Genomic DNA, 18,237 nt, shown 5'->3' on the forward strand with positions numbered 1-18,237 from the left:
GAGGTGTGTCTACTATGAGTGTTCAGGGTAATTTGATAGGACACATATATCAAAGTACAGCTGCCATGTTTGTGAGGGGATATTTTGGAAGCACAGAAACTAAGAAAGTTGGTAATCTACTTTGAAATAAAGGACAATAAACCAGGCACAAAGCATTTGAATTGTCTCGTCTCATTTCCCGTTTCCATTATTCACTTAATTCTAGCTAGCAGCAACAGCTGGAGGAGACATATTAAGGTGGTAATATTTTTTATTGCAATTTGGGGGTCAAGACAAAGGCTAATTGGAAAAGTATAGTCTGGTCACACTTGGCTGCACCAGAAGTGTATGTGCAGCCAAGCATGACCAGGAAGAGGGCAGGATATGCACTCTGCATGTGCCACATGTTTCCAACTTCTCTCTGTGAAATTGCCTGTACATACAATTTGGTCAAAAAGCACCAGTTATAAGAGAGTGGCACACTGCTCTATTTTACAGTTTTGTGACAAGGTCACAAAAGAGTAATTCGTCAGTGGTGCTGTGGAAGTGAGCGGAAGCTTGTTCCACGTGTGGCTTCTCAATGTTGGTAAAAGACGATACACAAAGAACTGTCGATCCGCTCATTACATGTTCTTATGTCACTGCTATGCGAGGTACGGTGTCGGCCCTTGGGCCTGTGAGGCAAGAAATCTCAAATGGCTTTGCTCCAGCGGGATTTAGCAGTGGGCTGCGAAGCTTTGTGTGCTGTATGGCAACCAGTCCACTCTTCCAAATTTTTCGGCCCTCGGAAATGGGCTCGTCCACCATGTGTACGTGGTGGTGGAGGGTTGAAAGAGGAAATTTAGATAGACAGGGTCGGTAGGCTTGAGGAGTGCATGGACAAAAGCTCGTCTCTTTCTCTTGTCTCCTTCCTGGCATTGCCAATGGCTTTAGAGTAGTCTGGCAACGTTGGTTTACCCAATGCGGTTGCTTTTTTTTGGTCCGCCGAGCCCGCTTGCAGCCATCGGGACACAAACCAATTTGCACTGATGTGTGAACATGTGATGCATGGACCCGTGGTCTGCCATGTGAATCAGCCTTGACATTCAACATTGGCAACTCTTGTCCTGAGACGGACTAATTTGGGAAAGCAGCACACGGGCCACCCTTTCAAGTGCAATCATTAGAACAGTCAGTTTGCTCCCTGGTTGCGGCAGCTGCCCCTAGTGACTTGCGTCAATGTTTGGGTTTTAAATCGGTGGTGTTGATTTTGAGAGATGGGAAACTGGCATTTCAGTCTAGTGAGGACAGTGTTGTTTTGCTTCATTTGGTTGCCTTGGTTGTCAAGCTTTCCTTCACAGAACGAAAGCACATGAGTGAGCAGTGTATAGTAATACAGCTTTTCATAGTATTACTGTCACATCGCCATGGACCAAGTGATTGGGGTCTAACTGGCCTGCTTACGGAGAAAAGTTGTGCCCATCTGCTTATTGCCACTCTTCGCCTTTGCAAGTGGCGGTGATCGGATCAGATGTGCGCACAATGTTTAGCCATGCTACTTCAGCAACAATTGCGTGCTAAACTTGGTCGTTATGGAGTTGAAGTGAAATGTCCAGCAAGACTTAGTAGGGATATTCATTTGCATGCAGCATTAAATACAACAATGTAAGGTTAAAATAACTTTTTTTTTTTTTTTTTGCTGTGTAAAATTCTTTTTCTAACAAGATTCAATGCCTCGCTTGCGTGTGAACCATTTTTTCTTTGTTTTGTTTTGTTTATATGAAATCTATTAACACGTACAGAATAGATGCTTTACAACATGACACGATCACCGCCATATTCGGTCATGTGGCCTTTCCAGCACCACTGGCGCCCGGTTATAAGGTGCTTGTTCTCGCTGCCATCTGTGACCTGGTGTACTAAGTGTATTTTAAAGGAGGAGACTTTTTTCAATATATGGTGTATTTTGTAGGCTTACCCATGTGCAAGTAAATTGTAGAGTGAGAAAATATGGATAATTTTTAGTGTATCCTCATTAGTTTTCAAATTCTTTGTGTCACTCTTCCGTGTTGTCTTGCCGTAGCACTGTTTTATTACGTTATAGGCAATGAAAGATGATTGCTGATTTGCTGGTAGCATGATTTCATAGTGTCAGCAAATTATGTCGCACTACATTACCCAAGACTAATCTAGCCATGATTACTTTAGGATTTCTAGCTGTGACATTCAAATACGAGGAGCTGGGTCAAGCCACTGTTTGATCATTGTGGACCAGCAAAAGCAGGTGAATATATATTTATTTGATTTAATTCTGCAGCGAGTGTTTCATGCTGTGTTTGATCGTCTTATTAACTGTTCAGTGATATGTGTATACAGACACACAGAAGGCTAAGGAGAGCATACGGGATGGTAATTTACTTGGCATCCCTTGGAGCGATGGCAATTTAATCCAATAATTTCATCCTTTTGTTGCCTAACCTGAATCTTTCATGTTAAAATTACTGCCCTCCAAAGTTGCAGAGATAACAAATGACTCAAAAGGTATTTCATGTAAGCTTTATATTGTTTCAGGACACCTATTGCACACTGATGCCAGGCTTCCTTAGCCTGATAGGTTCCTTGTCTAAGGAACTGTTTGAGGAAAGGGTTTTCTATTGAAGAAAGTTTGCTGGGCTCTTTAGGAGGCCGTAGGCAGGGGTGGAAGTGCTGCATCATTTGCTCCAATATGCTTCGAACTGCTTTTCCTGCTCCAAAACGGCTGTTTCAATGTTCTATAACAAATTTAGTGTGACACGGTTTGCAACCGTGCAAAAAATGCAATCTGATGCAGTTTGATTAAACGGCTGTGATAACTGCAGCAGGGTGATGGCATGTTGATCAAATATTTTAGGAGAGTCCCCCAAGGTGGAGTAGATTTTGTAATAAGGGAGTAATTACTCATTGTCATCCAACCAAGCGCGGCCTTACGGCTGCAGAGGAAAGCTATACTAACGTTACTAGATTACTTTTCAGTTTGCAAACTCCGCCGCCGCCGGTGTCTCCTTTCGTTGCCCCGCCGAGCGGGGGCGCGCTTGTCGTTTGACCGGACTAACAGCCTCTGTACCAACGCTGCCCGCGCTAGCAGTCAACATACTACGCCCTCTTTTGCAGAACGTTTTTTTAGTTTTTTTTTTTTTTCCTTCATCTCTGTTGCATGTTTATCGCTATTCTTGTGAGTCCTCGCAAGGTCTATCTAAGCGTGTAGAGCGACGCAGCTTGTGCCGATTGTGCGGTGTGTAATTCTGCCGCAACTCAACGCAGTGGCGTCTCTGCGCCCAAACTGCTCATCTTCGTGAGATGCAGCTCACGTGAGCCTTTTTCCAGCTTGAGTTCTCCACCCCGAAATCAAGGCACAGCGTTTATGCAGTGTTATCGAATGTCCAGAGCCCGTTGTTGGCTCCGATGTATATCTTACTACTTATTGGAGCTTCAAGGAAAGGTGCATGAAGCACCCAGCAGATATATGTTGAGCAATCAGGTTTGTTAACAGTGTAATGTCTGCTGCTGCATTACATGAAGCTGGTATTAGTTCATTTTCTGGGACTAAGATATGAAATTGGGGTAGTTGGTTCATAGTTTTAGAAAATTTAAAACTGAGCAAGTGTACAGGCCGCTGAAAGTTGGGAAGGTACCGTCTTTGCCAAAAGTATCCAGACTGCATGTTTAGGCTACTGCAAAAAGAGATTTCAGTTCACGCAGGAAGAATGTTGCGTCAGAACAAGCTACATCACCAAATTCACTTTAGATGTTGTTTACGAGACTCCCCGGTCGTGCAGTCGATCCTACAAAGGAGAAACTGGATGGTGGGTGCTATTTTAATGAGTGAGCTCTGGAACACGGCGCGATTTATACATGCGCACCGGCACAGGCAGCAATCTCCGTCTGCGTTGCAAGAGCTGTGACAGCAAAGGCTGCTTGCTTTATCTTGAAAACAAGATAAAATTCGTATTGACGGCAAAAACAAAAACAGGAAGAGAAGTTGCACAGGCATTTTACATCGCCTTATTGGAGTGGGGGGGGAGGCATCGCTATCAAGAAAAAAGCGAATTCTTAGATGGACACATCAGAACTCTTAGAAATTCTTATGCACATGCGTCCTGTTGTTATCCTTGCCTCATGTACAGCCTCGTCCACTTCTATCTATAACACGGTCACTGCTTTCAAAGCATCATTACGTCCGACTCGGCCAAGCAATATAGCTTAGTGGCAGGCCATGTGAAGCAACACGCCCGGGTCCTTCTGTGCTCGCATCGCTTAGCATCGATATATGCCTACGTCGGGCGCAATGTTGCTTTGAAAGCAGTGACCGTGTTATAGCTAGAAGTGGACGACCCTGTACATTCCTCAATTTCCTGGTTGTGCCTTTTTCTCTGCTTATTTATAGTCCCCTGCTTTCATGACATAAATTAAGTTGGAAGCCTGCGCTCTCTGTGCACATGTTCTTCTCTCGTTTCGTCCCATCCTCTTCGTTCGCCTTTAAATTTTCTATTTAAAAAAGGGGGGGGGGGTGCTTAAGGGGCTAAAAAAGTACAACATTCTCGGGGTTTTTTTTTTTTTCTTTTTTCTTTTTTTTTCCTACATGGAGTTTGCTCTGGTTTCAGATACTGAACTATGTTATTGTAGCAGGAATGCATATATTCCCGGAAATGTGAACCACCCGCTATCAAGCGAAGGAAAGGTGGCTGTGGCAAACAAAAAAGCTCGTCTGTTGTAATTCTAGCTCTTTAAATATGCTGCAACGATATGAAGTTAAGAAAATCTCATTTGAAAATTTTGGGAGGAATCAGCAACAGGTTTTATTTGGATGCTCCTTATCTGTTTTCCTACAAAACAAAAAGTGCCTTATTTCATCGAAGTAAACATAAAAAAAAATGATCTAATTGTTAAAAAAATATATTTTTAGGAAGTTACAGATTGATTGTTTTCTTTTATTTTTTTGAGACAATAGCACAGGGCTTGGGTGTCCAGCTCTAAGGACAGTATTTTGAGCCCTGAAAATGGTTTGTTGAAGGAGCTAGTGGTCCAGAAACAAGGAGACCTTATACCGTTGTCATACAGGCACTTAGGATCGCGATCGGTAATGATCGGGTTTAAGGTTTCAAGCGCAGTTGAGATGGATTGTGCTACACACGCCTACTCGATTCCGATCAAGTTAGATCGCTACACGAGAGGTGGCGCTACGCGCACGGTGAACGTCATTTGTTTTAATATCTTGGCACATGTGTTGACAAGGCTGTAAACGCCAAAAGAGAAGACAGGTGTAATCGCACTGGAATCAACTCTTTATTGGGATGACCTGCACCCACAAAAGAACTACAACTCGGTGTCGGCAGTAGCAATAAATGTGCTCTCTGGTCGTCGAACGGGAATGCCTGTCACGCCCGTCAGCGCTGAATTTATAGGCTGCGAAGAAACATCTAGATAAAGCCACAAACGGTGACGAACACAACCTATACTCCGTTTCAAACATCAGGTGTTTAACGCGTCGCTCATGGGCGACTAGAACTTCGCCGCCGTAGGCTCGAATCCGCCGCGAGACATTTTTTTTTTTTTTTTTTTTTTTCAGCATTTTTTATTTGGCATGACGGGGAACTTTAGGTACTTGGGTTTGAATCCACCTTGCGGTTTTTTTAATAGCATTTTGTACTTGCCACCAATTTAAATCATCTTTTTATTCAGAACACCTTCAATACCGGGCTGACATGATGGTGCAAGGTGGTCTTTATTTAACCGAAGGCGTTATACTCGCTCTTGAGCCCCTGTCGCGATACCGGGCATGTCATGAACGATTCCGTTCGTCCAGCAGAGCAGCTGATTGAGTATTCAAGATGGTACAGGACTGAAAAGCGCTCCATTGTGGAATATCGCGATGCACTTCATGCGAGCAGTTTGTTTTTTATATTCCTTATTCCAGACTATACTGATATTAATTTTTAATGAGTCAATTTTTTCTACTTTTCTTTCTGCCTAGAAATGCATGTCCTGCGTCTTGTCATAAATGAGAGCTTGATCACCCGCAGGTTCCGCTGACTCCAGACAGCAAGATTTCGTTTTCTTTTCTCGAATGCGAAACCAGTGTCCTTCAACAACCTCCACGAGGTGGTTTTCTTGAAGCTCGGCAGGTCGTCATTTTTATTTTGAACACTTTCCAGCATGGGTATCTCCCTCTTCGTAATTAATTCGTAATTAATTTCCACGAATGAGGGTGGCAACGACAGCTCGACCTCACTCGAGGCGGTAGTAGTAGTAGATCAGGATCGTGGGCGATCACGATTGATTTCGCCGTTTAGCAACGCCAGATCTGCATCGAGCTTGATTTCGATCGACTTGATCGCGATCCGATGTGCCCGTGTGACAGCGGTATTAGCCCCACTATAACAAACAGTAGGGTGAACCTGAAAAGGACCGTTGCGTATGACACCTGGGCAGTTGGTCGCTCACGTCTTCTCGATCTCGCCAAGGTTCTGCACTTCACATGCGCGATAAACTTAACACTTTCTTGTCCGCAATCACAAACTTGGTACCGGCATTTGTGTTCCGGGACTCTGCGCTGACACCAAGAAGGTGAAACTTAGGCTGGGTCACTACTGGTAGAACAGACTTTGCTCAACACGCTGAGCCGGCTCCGCTGTAGAGTAATATGCGGCATCAAAACAAAATGTACCGTAATGCAGTTCGCGCTGTAATTTGGGCTCTCGGTGTCGTCATCGGGCAGTGTGGTTGATGCTCCCTGCAGATCTAATGAGTCTAATACTCGTATTTACAAACACGCCTCGACTTGATGCTCCACCTCCACTCTAGGGCCGATTCGGAATCATGAACGCCCTTCGGCGTTTCCTCCAACACAGTCTCCTCGAGAATACCTCCTCCACTTGAAGCAGCGCAAATGGTGTATGGGGACGAGATTGAGATGAACTTTTGGCCTGAAAACTGTGCGCTGAAGTGTGTAACACGCTCGAAAAAAGGCGGCTGTGAAAAATGGCTGGAAATGCTTTTGCATCTGGCAACAGTCTCTGCTGGTGACATAGAGTTTATGCAGAACCTGACATAGGCTTCGGGAAATGGCGTGAATACTTCAGTTTATTTTTTTATGTGAGATCTACGCTTGCCCTTCGCAACTTTGCCTTTTTTTTTTTTTTTTTTTTGTCCGTCTTTTGCCAGTAGAAGCTGCCAACTCCTATGAGCATGGCACTGGCCTTCATAGGGCTCGAGCAGTGAAAACATGCGTGCTGCTTCGCAGCGCAGTGTGCATGAACTGCAACGCTCATGCAAACTGAATTCGACTCTCCAGAAGCAAATGCTGCATGCAGTTTCTAAACGAATTGGAAGCCCTAATTTCAAACATGCTTAAAAAGCAACGCTCTTCATCGGTTGCGAATATCCCTCCATAGGACGAGCATACTAACGCGTTTCCTCGACGGCGCCGCGCGTGCTACTACTGGACGTACTATGTACCCTCGGGCGACGGGCAAGGCATTGATGCGTGGGGTGCAGCACAGATGTCCACATAGCCGCACCGCGCCTCCGGTGCCTCCCAGCTTACTGCATGGAACACTCTGTTCCCCCACAGTTCGCCGCCGTCTGCGGAAGCCACTGTGCAGGGCGAGCCACGAAAAGAGTGCGCCTCCGCCGAGTCGCCGCTTGAATCTGTAGTCCGGCTGCGGGCGAGCTCACCATCAACGGTCAAATTGCGCCTCAACTCTGCAGTCGGTAGGCTCCAAAAAAAGTTGTTCACTTGTCCGGTGACGACTTGAAATGTGCCGCGCCACAGAAGCGTAATGCGATGATCAACTACAGCACTCGGAGTGAGCGGCAGGAACATCAGGAGGCTAGCCACTGTAGCACCGGTAAAACAATAACGTGCCAGAAGTCCTGATTTGCTGTCACTCTCAGCCGGTACTTTAGAAAAAGGTTCGGTGCATCCTCATCGTATCTGCTGTCGTGAAAATTTTGGTGTACCGGTAGAATGAAGTCCACACAGCGAGCGAGCGATGCGATGTCCGCCATGTTTACAAGTTGAGTGCCGGTCGAGGAGCAGCCGAGGTAGCGTCATCGCCAGCTCGAGATTCTCGAGAAAACTCGAGTTTTCTCCGCCGCGGGAGAAGTGGAGGTTCCTTTTGGAGTGGAGGTGGAGGTTTCTTTTGAAACGAAGAACAGGCCTCGAAGCTGCTTGGAGTAGAAGTTCGAGTGAAGGCGTGTTTGTGAATGTGGCGGTGACGCTGACTCCAACACAGGCCCTGATGGCACACTTGGAGCCGACAACCTCTCATTTTTGTTTCACGTTCATTGTTATGGCTTCCAGAAGCTCGTTGCTTGCACAGTTACAATCTACTGTACAATCTAGTATCCAGCATCTCAGTGGCACAGAAAAACTTAGCCAAAGCCTAAATACAGTTTGTCGAGAAACACCATTTGCAAACGCAAACGCATACAAAATGCCAGCCATGGCAGGGAACGCAAAACAAGAAGAGAAAAAAACGTGCCGTCCGTGTCAGTCAATAGGAGATGCGGAACGGCGTGTTTGAAAGGCACACAGCATGTGAGCCAATCAGAGACTTGAAAGGGATCTTCAGAAAACCTGTATAGGCAGCCACTCTGCTTGCTTCAAACCAAGGTCAAAGTGTAACGAGTGTAACGCGCGCTCTGCATGCGGGAAGTCCGAACAATTTCCTCTTTTTGGGGGCATTTCGTGGCTGCCTTGATGTTTTGAAAGCTGATTTTATCGCATTTCCTGACCGAATTCAGCGTTAATTTGAGTGCAGGTTCTCAAAAGGATAAACGTTTCGAAAATGAGTTTTCTCAAAATCAGTATTTTGACTGCTGTAAGGCCCGCGTCTCACTTTAATGAAACATACTTGGCCTTAAACTGAATAATAAAGAGTCAGTATAATCTGTTTAGTGAGTTAATGAAGGAATTAAACTGAATGTAAGGAAATACTGCGAGGAGTGCTACATGACTGCAGATGATATGCCGTTTGTTTCACCAGGCTGCTATGCACCGTTTTTTTTTTTTTTTTTTTTTTTAATCCTACACTACAGTGTTGTGTGACTCTAGAACGGCAGTGAAGAACTACGCCAAGGGTAGGGTATGTAGTGAGGCCGCGCGCATACTGCGCAAGGCCGAAGACATCGGACGCAAAAGTCCTGTGGTGATCAAGTGGTTTCCGGCCCACATGGGCAGTGACGTGTCGGAACGCGGAAACGTGAACCACAACGAGACGGCCAACTCGGCCGCGCGAGGACTAACCAACCGCGCGGCTGCAAGCATGGCCGACTCGGAGTCTTGGTCGCGGCGCAGTGCCAAGGACACGATGACCACCTTCAACGAAATAGTGAAATGGTACAGACTGAACAGACAGACTATGCCGCCACCTCACCCGGGGCTTATCCGGAAGGAGGCAGTGTTATACAGACAGTTACAGACGGGGTCCCTGCTCACCCCGGTGCTAGCTAAGCACATGTGTCCGAGTGTGCACGCGAGCGACATGTGTAGACTGTGCGCGAAGGAGAGAGCCACCGCGTCTCACATCCTTTGGGACTGTAGCGTAAATCCGCGCGAAGCCAGCGAGAAGACGACGATCCCGCCGCAGCTAGAGGCTGCAACGAGGAGCTGTGATCAAGAGACACAACTCAAGGCCGTCCAGCAGGTCTCGGCAGCTCTAGAGAGGCAGCGACCGAGCGAAACCGAGGAGAGGGGGGCAGCACCCCCAAGAAGGGGGCGGCGGCCCTCTCGAACCCGCGGAAGTAGCGAGGGACGTAACAAGACCTCAAGGAGCACAACGCACGAGACTGACGTAGTGGCCGCGTCACGGTAAAAGCTTGTCCTCCCTGCTTGGAGGGAGCCTAACCGATTCTGCAGGCATTTTAAATAAAAGTTGTTCTCTCTCTCTCTTTTTAATCCCTGGCTTAAGTTATGTAAAACGTCCTGTGTAATAAGTGCATCTTAGTGGGGCTTAGTCTAAACTGCAGTTTCACCTCACTCAAACGTTTTTTTCTCCCGAACATTCTGCGCTTGCGAGAGAGTGACGTCAGTCGGGTACTTAATTTAGTGGTTGCGGGCTCTGTGTCAACTGAAAATTTGCCCCAAAAGGGTGCTATGTTGTGGTCTGTCCAGGATGGCAAGCTATCATGGAACTAGCCATCCTCAAGCCTGAATTGAATTGTACATTGTTATGTGCAAACTACTTCACACCTGCCGTTGCGCAACTGTGATGACTGCCAGTGGGTATATGTTGCTGCGTAGTTTCCTTTACCGAGCTTTGTGGCTGACTGCATGATGGCAGCTGTTAGCAGCTCATCACTGAGCCACGTTCAGTGGCACAATTTTTCAGATGCTGATCGTGTTATTATGTACTCTGTGCCAGAAGCCGTGACCAATTTCCTGATATAATTTTAATTCTTGTAATATATGAAATGGACAAGAGCTTCTAATCCTTTGGAAAGGTACACTCTCAGTACAAGGCAATTGTGGCACGAGCCGTATTGTCATACTATGTGTACCTTGTCGTATCCTCTCCTGCTCCACTACCACTGTCTCATCAAGTGTTTTGCATAGCTAATGTCGCAGTTGCTTACTGTAATCATGCGTAGCGCAAAAGGAGTAGGATAGAATCTTTGTTGCAACCGAGGGCAAAGGTAATATATTATAGCTTTAGTTTCGGTGTTTTTCTTCAGTGCTGTAGAAGAATTGTTTCTTTGGAGTGCAGCTGCAAGGATATCTGAAGTATTTGTGCAGTTTTCGGAATTGGGAAAAAGTGGGTTCAAGTAGTGCTAAATTGATCAGGGCATGCACAATGTGGGCCACCAGTTTACAGCGGCAGCTTGCCACTGCACCATTTTTTTTTTTTTTTTTTTTTTTTTTTTTTGTCTCTTGTCAAGTGGGCTCGTGAATTTGACGAAAAATTTATTTCTGACCTTGCCATTCGGCTTCATAGCTGAAAATGGACTGAGAGGCATGCGATCTTCATTAAAATGGTGGAAAAGTAGGAATCAAGACACACACGTGAGCAAAAGTTTGCAATAAAGAAAACTCAAAAGGCATTGAGTCTGGACGCTTCCCTTTCCGTGGGAAGCAGCTATTGCACAATATGAAACCTGAAAATTCTTTGTGAATTGGTAGTTTTTTTTAGCTATGCGTACTCGTTACGTGCTTTACGGATTAGACCATGTGGCACTGGTACTGTTATGTAGCATGTAGTGTGTATGCGATTAGAAGCGCGCAGGTCTTTCATGCAACAAACTGCCCCTGATGAAGCATTCATTGCTGTCTACTCACTTTGAGCTTCAAAAGAGGAAATGATGCCTACTTCTTGCTCCAATGTGCCCTGTAATTCTTTGATGTTGGCATACTAAAGAACCCAGGGTGGTCTAAATCGATCCAGAGCCTTTTACTATGCCGTCTTTCAGAGTTCATGTGTCACTTTTGTTGTTACACCTCACAATTTGTAATTTGTGTTGCGTGATGTGCCAAATCTTGGAAGCATGTGAAGTCTATTAATATAGCAGGATTCACATGAGCGGGTTGTGCACAGGCCACAAAACACTCTTGCTTTTCGGGTATTGAGGGGGCAGAAGCCAACCCCAAGGGCCGAGGGAGCTCCATCAAAACATACCTTGGGGAGGAGGCGAGACGGACAAAGCAGTGAGATGCGGTGGCCAGGCTGCTTCCTCCTTGCCTTTCAGTCACAGGGCAGGACTTGCCCCCTCCCCCCCTCCCTTTTTTTTCCTGCCTTATGTGTGCTGAGAGATGGTAGTGTTTACCTCGAAGGTGCTTTACACTAGCCGTTCTCTGCTGTCAAGATTATATATTCCTGTATGGGGGCCTTTGTACTGGTGCTGATTTTATAATTTCCATGCAGGCACATGTTGTAAATGTCGCTGGCACTCCTGATGTGAAGCGGAATGGAGAGGACGTTGCCAATGGGTCTTTGCTCAACCATAGGGATGTTGTCCAAATTGGTTCACGGCAGTTTCGCTTTGAATGGGTGCTAAAGCGGAAGAAAGGACAACAGTTTTCTCCAGTTGCAGCTTCTCACCAGCCGCAAGGTAACGTACGTCTCTTGAATTGCAGTATTATTCCTGCTGCTTTGTACAGATTGCATTATTAGCTCAGTTGCTTGAGTTCTTGCTATTGTTCATGCAATAATGGCCTAAGATGTTGACTTGTAACAATCATTTGAATTTGCTGCCTTTCAGAGAGCTTTGATGAATGCTTATGCAGAGGCTCTGCCTGCTGCGGTAGAGCACGTAGGTGTGACTGGGCAAGTTGAACTTTAGCATTCACTCTATGGAAGAAAATTGATACTGGTTGTTGCTTTGGTGATTCCGCTCACTTTAGTTAGAGGGTGTGAGTATCATCATGAAGCTGAAACTGGAGCGGCAAAAAAGTTTTTATCGTATGAGATGTCAAGAGCCTAAAATATGAAAGTCTTAGGTATTTATTTCACTGTAGTATTTCTCTTTCTTAAAATTTTAGGAGGGTGGAGTTTTTTATAATTCTGTACACGCATAATACAGTCAGCAGTTATGACAGTATTGCACAGCCTTTCGGTATGCCATGCAGTAGTTGCTAGGTGATGTTATAGTAAATCAATGCATCTTTATTTCTTGAACAAGGCTTTGGTTACTGTACAGTAGTTGCTGTATTTTTCGATGCACAATCAAACCCACTTATAACGATACCGGTTTGAACAATATGTCCAGGGGTGAAAAGTCCAAAACGCAATATTGCTTGCTGCCTTCATGTTCTGCCATCAAATTTAGCAGCAGAACACGGGAACATCTCACTGCACCGGGGGCAAAGATATAATGCATCTTGTACTGGGCTTAATGGAAATAAAATTTTTGTAAGGGAGGGAAGCATGGAACATAACAGATTTTTGTCCGCAAGTAAATTTAGTATGAGCCACAACTCATTGGAAGGAATTAATTGCGAAAAAAGAAATGCACTGTGCATATGGTGTACAGCACCTCCTCCCAGCATTTTGAATTGATGGTGTAGAGAGAAGCGATATCAGCAAGTGAAGCAGATAGGCGCAAAGTACTGTGAGCGCTTGGGAAACTTGTCTGACTGCAAAAACGCCTTGAGTCATTCTAATGCTTTCGCAGTGGAAACAAGCAGGTACTTCACCATTGAGCCCCTTTGTCAGTGACGAGCATGTCATCAGGCCTACGGCAGACAAAATTACTCTTGAAACGTAATGCGTTGGTACACCAAAGATGTCAATCGCTAGGAAGCTTCCCAAAGGTGTTGGAAATCCATACAGGGCCTATTGCTAAGATGTTAAAAATTAGCTCCAGCATCATGAACTATTACCAGGAGGCAGTGAAGTAAAGAAGCTGATGGATGTAAAGGCTACCCCTCAGAGCCATCTTCCGTTGCTGAATGCATCACTTTCTAGTTCTCAGCAATTTATCAGCACTTCCATACGATCAGAAAGGATATGCACAAGATAGAGCGGAAATGTCGTGCCCAAAAATTTGAACTCCAAATTAGTGGTACTGCTTGAAGGTATCAAAGTGGTAGACTCGACAGATTTCTCGGCATTTAAATCTACCAAGTCAAAATAGGCAAATCAGGTCAGCCTTTACATGCTTTTACATCCTTACATGCTTTGCCCGTTTGCCTTGTCAGAGATGAGTGCAAAGTTGGAAAAGCATCTAACTTGCATAAGAAGGAATCGGATTAAGAATTTTGTATGTCAGAGAGATAAAATCGTAATTATCAAAGGCATTTGACCTTAGTGTGCAAGGCCCCGCGTCGGGTGATAACTGGCGTTTATTCCCGATAAGAAAACATATACTAGTATATACAGTGTGCTGATGCACTGTGTCATGCACAGATTGGGTTGGGGTGAGTGAAATCAGGTTTGCTCAGCTCTGCTACATCTTTCCTTTTTTGGACAAACCGGGTTCAGCGTCGCTCTAGTCAAGGGTACGGACATGTTTTTCGGCAATAAGCTTTTGCTGTAAACCATTGTCCTGCACTCCCACGATAATGCCCTGCAGGGCAAGCATTCTTCTAAGTCTCCGAACTAGCAGTTTTTTGCTAGGAGCTTTAGCTCTGTCAACCAGTCGTTTAGCAGTTCCCCTGAAATGTCAGATTCGTTGATGGTTTGTAGAATTCCTCAAACATTTTAAGCAAAATGTCGGCGTTCTTGTCCTCATCGTTGTCGAATTTTAAAGTGCTATAAGTTTTCCGGCAGTCTTTTCCAATTATTACAAGTAGCATCGCTGCTTGCACTTCTTTAGGCTGCTTATTTAACTGGGTGTTAGTGGGAAAATAGTATGAACTCGTTTTTCCATGTTTTCCAAGCAGTCCATGCGTCGTCCGAGGTATCCAATGGTTTCTGTGCCAGGAGCAGCGTCGATGGGGCAGATATAGTGAATGGACAACGCTGCCACCATGTGCAAGTCCCTGTCTTGGGTGATGAACTGGCATATATATATTTAGTGTGCTGACGCACTGCGTCATGTGCAGGTTGGGCTGGGGCGAGTGACGTGATTCGCTCAGGTCTGCTACGCTTAGAAATGCGCTCCAAAAGTCTAGTTTTGTCGCTTCAAAGCTGCTCCATAATGGCGTTAATTCTGCTCCCTGAATTGCTCCAAAATGCCCGATCCTGCTTCCACCCCTGTATATCGGATATAAAATTGAGCAGCCACTGCACCGTCGGGTTTACCATGTGTTCTATGGTAAAAAAAACTGCTTATTACAATGGTGTCATATTATATTATCAGTTATAACAATAAAATATGGTCACTGAACGTCAGCAAAAACTCAGAAACGCAGCGACTCCAAAAGCGCGTGCGTACGCAGTGATGCTGACAATGCCGATGCAGCCACAATAAAAAAGGGGGGGGGGGGACAGACCGCGTCCAGCCAACATGTTGGTCGGGTGCGCCAGGGAAGTTTGCATGCCATGGAGACGCGGGACAGTGCGGAGTGCTTCTTCACGCGGAGGAGGAGGGAAGGCGTAAGGTGGCTGCTAGGCACGGCCGTTCTGAGGGAAAGCATTGAGTGCTCCCCCTCGAGACCGCCTGTTGCCGAGGGAACTCGCGTCCTCTCTGCCTCTGCACAGGGGAGCAGTCCATTCTGAGGGTGTGCTGCACTATCTTCCTTTATTTGCTTTGTCCACGCCCCCGATTTGCGGTTGCACATGTTTTGTGGCAGGTGTGCAGCAGCGTTCGTGCGCGCCTTTCGCGCGTGGTTCTTCTAGTGTACCATCATCGTTGCCACGATGTTGCTGGCTCTGGATTTTCCATGAACAGCAATGGAGGATCCTACTTCAAGAAGCGCGACAGAACCGGCGCAGAAGAGGAAGCGAACAGCAATACCGCTAGAAGTTAAGCGGAAAATTGTACGTCTGCACAAAAACGGTGTAATTTTTTTTTTCTCGCATTTTTCATCACATGAATACAAAAAACTGCTTTGGTGTAACCGATTGAGCGTCAAATTAAAAATTTTTGCTTTATTATACAGATAAAACTGTAAAAATAAAGCATAGATTAAGAAACTTAGGTTTCACTTCGTGTTATCCAGTCATTTTCTATACTATATCTCAGTAGTTCCCTGCAGCACTGCCAAAGCTATGATGAGTGTAGAGGCGAATGTTTGCCATTGCAGTAAAAAATGGCTTTAAGCCATACTGGATGGCATGTTTTAAAGTGCGCATTCACAAATTGTTATTTTTGATCAAAACTTAAGGGGGAACACCCCTCTTCAAACCATTTTTTTTTTTTATTTATGGGCACATTTGCGCCACTTGTGCAATTTTTTGTGCCTATTCCAAAACTGCAAACTGTTTTTACTTAAAGCAGGTAGTTCTAATATTAAGGAAAACTGGCCTTTTGTTTGGAGGAAGCATGGTTAATAAACATCGAATCGTGAGGGGATTTTGATCCTTAAATAGTCTAGAATCACAAAGGACTGCAATAAAGCATAAATGAGCATTCTGGGTTGATTTGGAAGAAAGTTGTGGCTTGTCAGACATGCCAAAAAAAAAAAAAAGCTCATTTTGGTGACTGGGACAAATCGTTTACATGATTTATTTTGATAATTGTGCCAAATAAACAGTGGTTAAAAAGCAGTGTTATTGCAGAACTTATGATTTTATCTTTCTGGCAAAGACCGAAATTATAGCGATACCTGCTATAGATCTTATGCAAAATTGCTGCCATCTATCGGCCGCCGCGCGCGTTTCCGCCATGTTCAAGGGTAGCTGCATTGAGAAGCGGCATGCTGCATAGGGGGTTGCGTAGCCGGCTGCGTTAATGCTCGTTGTTGCCGATCATATCAACATACTGTTGTGTCCCTTGTACGCAAGAATAAAATAAGGGTGTAGAAGAAAAACAGCACATTACATCCCTTGAGCTTTTTTTTTTTTCTTGAGGCTTGTGTTAATCTGCTCTCGTGTGGTTGTCGTGCTAGGCGCACTTTCGATCAACGGCGCGCCTGAATTGTAAAATATCTTATTTAATGTGCATTGGAAGATTGCAAATCAGTACCCGGTGCCAAGGCAGACGGACTGCGCATCGCCTTTTCGCATAAAAGATGTGCAAGAGTGTAGTTCCTGATTTCCTTGTTGCGCTAATTCATCTCAGATTTTAAGGTTTCATGCATACAAGCTGTCAACAGATTTCGCCCGTATGTATACGTCCAGGTATCCTGATAGAACAGGTTTCGGCACTTCAAAGGCGCCAGACTGCTCTCTTAAATTCCAGCGCGATATTCTAACGTCTTTATGCATTCAATTCATCGGTGAATTGAATATAGTCAACTACGTCCACGCTTCAGTTGCTGAGATGCGTCTCCAGAACACGACTTGCAAAAGAAATGACTCGGAGTATATACGTGGCAGCAACTGCCCCTACCGTTTAGCTGCTCTCGTCTACCGAGAGTTCGCATGATTGTTGTTGCTATAGAGATGGCGATCACCGCGCTGTTTGCTTTTTTTTATTAGTGCGAGATTTTTTTTCTCTGCGAGTTGTGTGAGGTGCATCGAAAAGGAGTTACGCCTTAATTTGGACCACGCCAGTTTTCTTTTCTCCCATCCATATCACTGAATAATGCCGTTTCTTCGTTTAACCTTCATGGCACGCCATGAAAACAGTGTAATGAGGTAGGGATTGAAACTCAACCATTTGACACTATCCACAGAGCAATATCGTTTGTAGTGAGCCTTACCGCGCTTAGCAGTGTTTGCTACTGCGGCTATCGCAGTAGAAGCAAGAATGAACGCACACATGTCTTCCAACTTTATTTTGTCTAAAAGTACCCAGCCCTATACATGTATGCATCACATTTCTTGTATGCCCATTGCTTGGTACATTCTACTACAGTCAAACCTCTATATAACGAACACTCATATTACGAATTATTGAATATATTGAACTCTTCCGAAATTATTTTGTCAAACGCATGTATTTTTAACTTCCCATAGCGAACGCGATTCGGCATAAAACGGATATTACGAACTTCGCGACGCCAAGCACTACCTCACTTTAATAGCAGGAGGCAGGCTTCGTTGCACTACATGTGTGTTGTGCGGCGCAGCAAACTATCAGGACTACCTCGCAGGCGCTGACAGCACCACAGATGCCACGACGGCATTGGGAGTTGACAGCCAAAGAAATCTATGGCCTCCGAGATTACCCCTGGTGATCTCGGAGGCGATAAGAAATCGTTCGCATCTCACAATCGCTGACAGCGCCGCTTCAGCAGCGGCGGCAGCGCCGTGATCGAAGGTTGCTTTTGCTTTTTTGGTTTTTGCTTCTTTCGCATTTTTAGTGTTAGCAGATTAGCAGCGGCGTCGAGTGTGGTGCGCGGGTGTGCGTAGTGCTGTGATGGCGGTGAATGTGAAAAAAAAAAAAAGCAGCACTGACGTTAAAGACCACGCTCAAGATAAAAGCAGGGCCTTCAAGGCAGTTTACAAGAGGAGACTGATCGACACTCTTCTCGTGAAGCTTCTTATGAAGCAGGACTTGAAGATCGACTTGCTGAGAGCATTGAAGCGGCATTGGACAGCGTGAAAGGCAAAACGATTGCCAACTACTTTCGGCACGTAGGTTTTGTTCCAGCAGAGGCCCGTGCATCAAGTGACGATGGGGACGATCCCGACGAAGCAGAATCGGAGCTCCGCGAGCTTGATGAGCCTGGAACGATTTTTCGCGTTTTGTTGGTGACATGCCCGCAACAATGACTGTAGAGGACTTTGTAGGCAGCGACGACATCGCGGCGACCAC

General features: G+C 45.4%; 1 protein-coding gene across 4 annotated transcripts in view; it reads left to right on the forward strand.

Moving 5' to 3' along the window:
* Nucleotides 1–18,237, forward strand: part of LOC146206333 (uncharacterized) — a 58,362-nt gene that overhangs the window by 12,144 nt on the left and 27,981 nt on the right. For all 4 annotated transcript variants that reach the window (XM_084590999.1, XM_084590998.1, XM_084591000.1 and 1 more), the window contains 2 exons: nucleotides 2,167–2,242; nucleotides 11,856–12,042. In XM_084590999.1, the coding sequence (XP_084447125.1) occupies nucleotides 2,167–2,242; nucleotides 11,856–12,042 (263 nt within the window). The remainder of the gene's footprint in view (nucleotides 1–2,166; nucleotides 2,243–11,855; nucleotides 12,043–18,237) is intronic.

This window comes from Amblyomma maculatum, chromosome 1, assembly GCF_055883805.1.
Source record: "Amblyomma maculatum isolate TAMU_Amacu chromosome 1, ASM5588380v1, whole genome shotgun sequence".
Lineage (NCBI taxonomy): Eukaryota > Metazoa > Arthropoda > Arachnida > Ixodida > Ixodidae > Amblyomma > Amblyomma maculatum.